The 10,047-nt window shown below is 46.0% G+C and overlaps 2 protein-coding genes across 2 annotated transcripts in view; one reads left to right on the top strand and one right to left on the bottom strand.

Moving 5' to 3' along the window:
• The window catches only part of LOC126983870 (uncharacterized), a 130,167-nt gene extending 127,641 nt beyond the window's left edge, over positions 1–2,526 (bottom strand). Inside the window, exon 1 of the mRNA XM_050837021.1 lies at positions 2,421–2,526. The gene's annotated coding sequence lies outside the window, so the exon portion shown is untranslated. The remainder of the gene's footprint in view (positions 1–2,420) is intronic.
• Positions 1–10,047, top strand: part of LOC126983872 (zinc finger protein 503-like) — a 59,250-nt gene that overhangs the window by 47,829 nt on the left and 1,374 nt on the right. The window contains exons 7-8 of the mRNA XM_050837025.1: positions 7,099–7,305; positions 8,264–8,479. Coding sequence (XP_050692982.1) covers positions 7,099–7,305; positions 8,264–8,479 — 423 coding nt within the window. The remainder of the gene's footprint in view (positions 1–7,098; positions 7,306–8,263; positions 8,480–10,047) is intronic.

Below are 10,047 nucleotides of genomic sequence, written 5' to 3' on the forward strand. Positions count from 1 at the left end.
GCCATGATTTTCGGGTTGTATGCGCTCTTGACTTTAGTATGGCATTCTGGCACCATTACTCTTGGCTTGAAAAGGGGTCTGGTTGTCCCTATCTGGAAAGGAAAAAAAAGAGACCACCAAGACTGCACAACTACCGTGGTACTACGCTGCTCGTAGAGCTAAACAAGATACTTGCCCAACTATTACGCATGCGGATTCGCAACAAACTGTTGAGGTTGCAGAGGCCTGAGCAGTCCTGGTTAATGCCTGGGAAATCGACAACTGATTGCATCCTAACGCTTCGCAAACTGATGGAACGCCGACGCTAATTTCGACAAGGGATGTTTGTAGCCTATGTCGATCTCAAGACGTTTGATTTGGTGCATCGCTATGCGCTCTGAGATCCCTTTGACTCTGCGGGATTCCTGCAAAGACCTGTAGCTTTTTGACTGGCCTATACCTTTGGACTGAGAGTGCTGTGAAGTGTGTATGTGTGTGTGGGGGGGAGGGGGGGGGTCGTGTCCTGTTTATTTCCCGTGAACACGAAAGTGAGGCGGGGCCCAATCACTTTTCAACACTTGCATGTACTGGGTATTATACAGAGTTAGTGATCAAAGTCTTTGTGGTGCATCTGTGGCCAATGCTGTTATGTTCTGTTAAGGCTGCAGGGAAACACGACATGTTGAGTTCCTTTACTGTAGATATAAGTAACACAAGATACCTCTTGTAAGCTGCCTCTCTATCTTTGATAGCACGAGAACAAGCGTGACTAAACCAAGGCTTTTTAGCATGAAGAGTAAAGAAAGTATGTGGAATGTGTGCCTCCATTCCAGAGACAATCACCTCTGTGATTCACTGGGCACACACAGAGGGGTCTCTCTCCTGGAAGCAGTAATCATTCCACGGGAAATCGGGAAAAGTACATCCAGCATGAAGATATCGATAAGAGACAAAAAGAGATGAAACACTGCGGCGGAAACTAAGAGGTAGAAGACTACGAGTAAGAGGAGGGAAGTTGATGAGACGAGGAGCTTTTGATAACGCTGTCAAGCAGACCTGTGTGTATGGAGCTTCCTCACCACCCACCCCCCCAACCCACCCACCGACACTTACATATAAGATGCATGCGAACAAGGCCCTTATATATGGACAGCATCTGGGAGGTGGGAAAAAAGGTGGAACGATACAGAACGCCTGATCTCGAGGAAGCTGATTTAGGAAGAGATGATATATGAAGTTTCCAGTAAGATTTTGAGTTAAGGATAGATCGAGAATGTTTATTATAGAATAAGGGGACAGCCGAATGTTATTTAAGGAAAGGGGTTAGATGTTTGGAAGATTACCTCGAGTTGACAGGCGGAGAAATTGAGTTTTTGAGGTACTGAAGGGCACCACATTGCTCCATTCAGTCCGTTGCGTCCGTGGTTCTGTGGCGTTCGACCTAAAGTTTTGTAATTCCTGTCGGGAGGGTCATTTATTTGAAGATGTTGAATAGTGCAGAGCAGAGCAATCAGCGTAAGGGTGGATGGGGCAGCTTATATTGGAAAGATCATTAACCATCTCGCGCACCGCAAGTTTCCAATAAGTTTCTGTTCCACTCACAATGGATTTCTCAGCCCGACCGGCCTTTTTTTGCCGCCGCGATACTCTACATTCCCGGCCGTATTTTACCCTCACAGATATATCGTACCCCAACAAATTTGGTATCAATGGCTTCATAAAGACTTGTACTAGAACATACGCAAATAAAAATAGAGGAAAATAAACAATACAAACTAATTTTAGGTCTCCGTATAGAGTATTGTAAACAATAAATCTTAAGTACCATGTCTTCCCCCCTCGCTAGCTCGAAAGTTTGTGGGCCAACATATCTTGCCGAATATATGCTTCGAAGCGGAATTTAGTGAGGATTCTTTTGGTATTTTCAAAATCCTCATACGCCTATTAGTTCCCGAGTTACACCAAGAAAACTGAATTTATATCAAAATAATCGACAGAGTTGGCGCTCCCTCTCATTTCCTTTTACTATTACGCTATTTTTTTTTATTATTTGTAAATAAATTTTATAGCATTATATAGCTAATTTCATATGGAAAAAGATGCAACCTTCAAAACTACACCAACCCTTGTAGGTATCGTGTGGTAACGCCTGCAATGAAGTTCCCCGCGCAATATACGCAACTTTCGCTGTCCGCAACTTTGTACCGTATCTTCCCCACTTGCTAGCTCAAAAGTTTCTGAGTGAAATTTATAGCTGAACATATGTAAAATAGCGGAATTTAGTGAGGATTCGTATGGTGTAATCCAAATCCTTCTAGGTCAAATAGTTATTGAGTAATGCAAATAAATCGGAAATAATGTCGAAATATTTCGTAGAGCATAAATTATAATAAATAAACATGGGAAATAACAAATAGATCGAAACAACAACAAAAACTCACCAATATTCCTGCGGAGAAAAAGCAGGGTGTGCCATGTGGTGCGATGAATAGGTCGTGGTTACGGTGAGGTGTCGAGTAAAATGCTGTGGGGGGGAGTGAATTAGGGCAGGAGAGCATCAAGGCAGGGCACATGGTGAAACCTGTCAAAGCAGGCACCTATGCACAACGGCACCTCACACACTGAACACATGTTGCTGGTGTCTCTCCTCCTCTTGTACACCACATAGCACAGGTAGCACCGTAGCCTCTTCCCCGATGGAATCCTCAGCCGCTCGTGCCCTAAAGCCACATCCAGCCGCACAGAGTCAGCCACAATGCCCACAAAACGCCGCCGCTTCGTGGGTGGCTGGTCTCCATCCTCATGATCTCCATCCCCAGGCGCAGCCCTCACACCTGCCAGAGGCGCAGGTGCCTGTATTGCAGACGGGCCAGGGGGTGGAGTGGCGGGTGCCACCCTTGCAGCGGCAGGGGCTGGTGGTGGAGTGGCGGGTGCCAACCCTGCAGCGGCAGGGGCTGATGGTGGAGTGGCGGGTGCCACCCTTGGAGCGGCAGGGGCTGGTGGTGGAGTGGCGGGTGCCACCCCTGGAGCGGCAGGGGCTGGTGGTGGAGTAGCGACCGCAGGGGCGAAGAGTGGGGAATAGGGGCTCGAGGAAGACTGCTGGACTTGCACACCTGGTGCTGGTCCCCTACCCACCCGGATGCGGGGATCCATAGGTGCTTGTAGGTGTGCGGGCAGGTCGGGAGCATGGCGGATAGGGACCCCCGATAGTGGCCACTCCTTGTCCTTGTAGTCCAGCAGCTTCTCGATGACCTCCGACATGAAAGCCTTGAGAGGCATGTGGCGCTGGCCAGACTTCTTATAGAGGGTGTGCGCGTTGAAGAGGGCCATCTGGATGAAGTAGAAGGTGAGCTTCTTCGTCCACTTAGTAGTACGCCGAGGGATGGGGTAATACTTCACCATCTGGTCGAAGTGGTCCACACCACCCATAAACTGGTTATAGTCTTCGACCATAACAGGTTTTTGGATGGTGTGGAGCACGTGGCGGTACTTCCCATCTTGGCCCTTCTCCTTCTTGTTGATAGTCTTTTCAATGGTGGCGTTGGTGTGCATGGTTGACACCATGGGGACGACTTTCTTGTCCTTCCATATAAGGACATGCACACCATTCCTGCGCATAGACTCCAACGCGTATTCTGCCAGCCGCCGTGGCTTTGCCATGTCCTGCATCCTCTTCGGTGTTCCCCTCATCAGCCGAAGTGTGCCACACACGTACACCTGCCTCGATAGGAGTATCTCGCACAGGCGGACGGAGTTGTAGTAGTTATCCATGTACAGCCTGTGCGAGTGGCTGATGAGGGGCTGGATGAGATCCCCCACGGTGTCTTCTAGTATCCGCTTCTCGCCTGTGTACACCTGCAGGTTGCAGATGTACCCCGACTTTGCCTCTGCCACGAGGTACACCTTGATAGCGTACTTGGTTGGCTTCATGGGGTTGTACACCCTGAAGTGGAGGCGGCCCTTCCACCCCAAGGAGCCTTCGTCGAGTGACAGGTTCTGCGTCGGGGTGTACACAGACTTGAACAGCCGCAGGAGATACTCCATCACAGGCCGCACCTTGATGAGGCTGTCAGTATTCCCCAGGGGCACCGCACGACAATTGAATGCATGGAAGTACTTGAGTATGGCGAGGAAGCGTTTTCCACTCATCGCCCGCTGGAAGACCGGGTAGTTGTGATGCCTGCTGTTGGTCCAGTAGTCCCGTATAGAGGGTAGCTTCACAATACAAGGCGTCTTGTATCTCGCCCTCACACAAGCTACGACGGGCCATGATGCACGCACGCTGACACACGTTGGCCACAATAAATAACGCCCTATATCTCTGAAATCACACACAAAAAATATATTATTTTTACGTAGAACACAACGCTACACACGTATATATCACAAAACACTCGATTTTCGGTGGTGCGGGACGGATTAAAGCCCACGCGGGCCTCGCTTAGATTGGAGTGAGGGCGCGCGTACCTCCTTGCCCGACGGCCTCCAGGGCAAACTAACGAGCAAAATGACTCCGCGCTAGCGTTACCAGATTGTCGTACTTAGCCTCTTATGTTTTCCGATTTCCTACACCAAAACTGTCTCCTCCACTTCAAGAACTACATTTATTTATAATTACCGTTGAAAGGTTTAATTATTAGTGTCTTTTTGCTATAGTTAAGTCTAAAAACGGTAAGTACAATGGTGGATACGATAATCTGGCGAGGGATAGAAGCGCAGAGTCCGCACTTCTATCCCTCGCCCCATAGAGGGGTTGCTGTATGTTACCATGAAGAAACTTATCCCACTGGAAGACTCGGGTAGCATTTGGGAGCTGCTTCTCTATCTTGTATAGCACGAGAGCAAGCGTAGCTGCACCAGGACGTTTTAGCATGAGGAGTAGGGAAAATACGTGGAATTTGTCTCCTTCCCCGAAACAATCTCTTTCGTAATGCGCTATGCACAGATGGTTCTCGGTCCTGGAAGCAGTAATCATTTCATGGGAAATCGGAGAAGTACATCCGCAGGTCATTCCACCTAAGTGAAACATAATGGTAGTAGCATGACATCTATGGTGGGTCAAGAGGTTGTATAGGAACGATAGGATAGAGCGCAGAAAAAGAAAAAAAACAGTTGTGATTGGAGGAGCCCAAAAGAGAGAACATTTTGACAGAGCAAGCTGAAAGATTAGATGATGGGAAGAGGTCCAGAATGTTGACTACAATTTGTCAAGCAGTGCTGTGTGTATGGACCCCTCCCCCACCCACCCCCACCCACACACACACACACAGAAGATGCATACTCCAAACGAAAACGGACAAGGCCCTTGTATATGGACAGCATCTGGGAGGTGGGAAAACCTGGTGGAGACGATACAGAGCGCCTGACCTCTAGGAAGCTGATTTAAATTGTTGGTCAGGGATACGTGTAGGGTGCTGAACCAACTGCTCTAGATCATTGAGAAGAGAAAAGTTGAAGGTTTGTTCACCAGGCTTTTCTGTGAAAGAGGATGAAAGCCAAAGCTGGTGGTGAACATTTCCTAAGATGAAAATTTCAGTGAGGGGTGAGTAAGTCAAGATGTGTTCCACTTTGAAATTTGAATAGTCAAAGAATTTTACGTAGCTGGTAGAATTAGGTGAGAGATAATCAGCACATGTGTATTTAGAATAGAATGACAATGAAGTCAGCCAGATGGTGGAAAATTCTGATGAATCAAGGCCGTGGGCACGAGAGCAAATGATACTGCGTACGTAGACGCAACATCCAGCTTTGGATTGAAATTTGGGATAGAGATAGTAGGAGGGAGCTGAGTAGAGATTGCTGTCAATATCCACAGAATATGAAAATGTGTGTTTCAGTTAGGAGGAGAAAGTGAGGTTTAGAAGAGTAAATCTAGTATTACAGAGTGGAAATTAGAGCGAAGACCAGGAATGATGTAGAAGTTAATGAAGAAAAAACTGGAAGAGCTATAAAGACACTTCATTGGTCTGGTACCGAGAATGGAGTCCAGTCAAATCCAATTGGGTAGGCGGTGGCCGAGTGGTTAGAGTGCGGGCGTGGTGAGTCCCAGGACCTAGCGTGGACTAGGTCCAAGTCCCCACCGATACACGCTGATTTTTCAAGGCATCATCGAGTGGTGGAAGATTACCCACATGCCGTCCGGATCCTCAATCAACCTTAACTTTAGCGACTTCGGAAAAGAGCACCGGGGGGGGCAGCATGGGCCAAGCAAGAGTCATTCATTTCGGCACTCACTATAAATAAAATTATTCTGCGCCACCAACGGGCTGGGCTCCTCAAGAAAGTTTACCGGCGCTACAGGCAGCAAAAAAAATAGAAGAAAAAAGAAATCTGGTGGCCTCTGTGACCCCCTCCCCAAATAATGACTCAGAGGCTGGTATATTTTTTTCCCCCATGAAAAAATGAGGAAATGGTGTATGCTTTGCGTGTACGTATGTAGCTTGTTTTTTTTTTTTTTAAGTAAGAGGGTTTGTTTTTAGTGAGCATGCTGAGCTACTTGTTGGTGGTAATGAGATAAAAGGGAACGGGAAGTGGGGACACGAGAGGGTCTCTGATAGGCTTGCATCACCCCATCGCCTCCTGTATATACCTCATCGGGAGTGGCTCACGCCCTTTTTGGTAGGTGTTCACCTACCTACTCCTACTATTGTTTGATTATAACAGATATTTTCAGAGGCCATTGTTAGTCCGAGTACGATCTGATTATATTATATGATACAAACTTGTCTTTCGTGTGTTTGTGTGGTATTATAATCATCGATGCAAATTGGCATGTTTGGGATTTACATAAAAAGGTGCAAGGACTTTTTATATAATCAAATATAAAAAAAAAAATGAAGAAAGTTTGAATATTTATGATAAGTATCCAACGACATAAAAACACATTGATTTTCACCCAATCATGAGGTAGCAATGCGCATGTGCCATATCTACCCTCGTGACTGAACATATCGGGTTATAACAAGTACTACTACTATTACTATTACTGCCACTACTACTACTACTTCTACTACTACTACTACTACTATAATTACTACTACTACTACTACTACTACTACTACTACTACTACTACTACTACTACTTCTATTACCCATGATAAAGCTGACACTATCTGGCAGGCGAGCGCTACGTGTACAAGTTCGTCTGTGATCCCGAGGCGCTGCTGACCCTGGGCTTCGGCGGAGGAGACGGGGGCCGTGGAGGGCGGGGGCAGGAAGTGGGGGGCGCAGCGGGGGGAGCGGGGGGCCATTACGACAGGAGGGGCGGCCTAAAGGTGTTCCCCCACCACTACTATCCGAGGGCGGCGGCGGCGGCCTCCTACGCAGGTGAGAAGGGACAGGTTTTGTTGTGCTGTGTTGCTTTTGTGTTGCTTTACTGTCTTGCGTTGTGTTAGGGTGTTTTGATGGTGTGGTGTGTTGTATTATGTTGCTCCTTTTAATGTTATGCTGTTGTGTTGTTGGTGTGTTGTGTTGTACTGTATTGTTAGTGTTCTGTTCTGTTGAGTTGTGTGGTGTTTTTGCTGCATTGTGTTGTGTTGTTATTGTGTTGTGCTATGTTGTGTTGTTATTGTGCTGTGCCATGGTTGTGATGTGTTGCGTTCTGCTATGTTTTATAAATGGACTGTCATGTTGAGTTATGTTATGTTGTGTTTTTGCTATTTTGTGTTGTATGTTGTGTTACTGAAATTATACTGTGTCATGGCTTTTTTTGTGTTGTTCAATTTTGTGTGGCATTGTGTTACGTTATGAAGTGCTATGTTGTGTTTTTTTACGTTGCGTTGTTGCTATGTTGTTCTTGTTTTGTGTTGCGTTGTATTGTGTTATTTTATGAAGGTACTGTGTTGCTATGGAGTGCACTGTTTTTCAGGTGTTATTACATTAAAATTTGTTACTGTGGTCGTTTTTTTGTTGTTGCTGCTGCTGTTTATATTATAGTTGTTGTGGTTGTTGTTGACGTATATGTTTGTTTCTCGTATCAGAGTTATTGTTTCTATTAACGCATTTTTTTTCCTCGTCTTCATCCTCCTCCATTTTCATATTCTCTTCTATCATCTTTTTCACTTTACTCTTCTTCTGTCTGATCTCCATCTCCACTTCCTCCTCCTCCTCCTCCTCCTCCTCCAACACCTCCATTTCCCCCTGCTCTCTCTCCTCTTTCTCCACCAACACCTCATCGCTCTCTTTTATTTCTTAATTTTCTGTCTCTTCCTCCTTCTCCTCCTCCTCCTCCTTTTCCTCCTCCTCCTCTTCCTCCTCCTTCTCCTCTTCTTCCTTCTCCTGGTAGCCGCCGCTGCCTGGTCAACGGGGTCGCCTGGGGCGGCCGCCGCTGCCCAGCACCTATTGGCGCCGCACGTCACCTGGTCGTCGCCGCCTGCCGCCCAGTACGATTTGGCCTCTTACTCCCAGTTCGCTAAGTTCGGTTACGACTACCTGCCTGATCATGTTACCTCCTCCCTCGCCATGCAGAAGGATGACCTCAAGAACATGAATGCTAACCTAGGTGAGTTTTTGTTGTACTACCTGAGTTTTTGTGTTGTTGGCTAATTCACAACTTGAAAAGATCTTTTTTTATTGCTGCGATTCCCTTTTGTTCCTTATTTCAATGTTTTCCCGAAGACATGACTGCTAATACTGATGTGTCTTTTGCAGCGTGACCTGTGTGTTGCTGTCTTAGTTTAGCTTACGACCCATTTGAGTATCTACTGTAATGATATTCTTTTGATTATGACTCCTTTTGTTCTTTATCCAAAGAAAACATCAAGGACATAAGTGCAAATCTTAATGACTTAATTGACCTTTGTTATAAAACGTGATACTTATGTAAAGATTAAAAACACAAATTATATTTTTGGTCTTTGGTTCAATTATGACCTCCTTGCTGACCATTGTTTACTTGACCTTATAAATGATACTCCCTTATTCTTCTTAAATTAAAAATGATGGCAGGGACAGTACTAGTTATGGTGAGTTTTCTTTGTACAATCAGTTTAATGTTATTTTGACTACGAGCTTTTCCTTGTATTTCAGTGCATCTTTTATGATTCAATGCATCGTGAGTCAGTCTCGTATTTCCTGTGACTCCGTTGTATCCCAGCAAGGACTGTTAGTCTATAGACTATTTTGTACCCTGGGGAGGAGGGTGTCTTAGTTTTTTTTTTTTTTTCCCTCTGAACACGAATGAGGCAAGGCTGTGTCTTTAGCTCATCACATTTCAACACTTGTTTTGGACTTGGTATTTGGAAGACTCGTAGACCAAAGTCCTTGTGAAGCATTAATTGGCAATAGCATGGGCAGCAACCTTTGTTTTTGCAGAAGGAGGTTATGGTGACGGTTCTCGAGGCACTGTGCGAGAAGGGACTTACGTCTTTTGAGCCAAGGCCAAGGCACAAGTGTTTGGAGACTTATAACATGAAACAGGGCATTCCATGTGCGTGGAGAGGATATCGATGTCGAAAAATATTACATATCTTGGAGGTGTAATGCAGAACAACGGCAAGACAGTTTATGAAGTCTTACGGAGGATCGGATCGGCCCACAGTGTTATGGACTCTTTGAGCACTTTGACGATACTGTGCAGAAGGACAAAGATATCTCTATCATCAACCCGCTTGTCCTCCCTGTTCTTTGATACTTGGACACTAAATAGTGACTTTAAGAGGTATTTGATAATAAGAACCTACGTAAAGTCGTGGGGTATCGCTGGAATGCCTTTCTGTAAAATTGGAAGTTATATATAAGACTGCATCAAGACCTGCATGGTTCGTGAACGCCAACTCCGGCTATACAGGCACAGGCCAAGCAACCCAAAAGTTGACCCTACTCACCGGGTTGCTTCTGTAAGAGACAGTCTTGCATGGAGTAGGCCAAAGGTGGTGCCCATAAAGTTCGTGGCTTGAGAAAATTGATGGATTCTGCCTTGAGTTACTTAGGCTGGGAAGGCGACTTGCATGGACACTTGCTCGAAATGACCCTCGGGGATTGCATTCGTAGGTTGAGTCAAGCAACGCTCCCCCCCCTTCCCCCCCCTCCTGGAGTATAATACCGCTGATTAATTGAATATGAATACAA

This window comes from Eriocheir sinensis, chromosome 55, assembly GCF_024679095.1.
Source record: "Eriocheir sinensis breed Jianghai 21 chromosome 55, ASM2467909v1, whole genome shotgun sequence".
NCBI classification, from domain to species: domain Eukaryota; kingdom Metazoa; phylum Arthropoda; class Malacostraca; order Decapoda; family Varunidae; genus Eriocheir; species Eriocheir sinensis.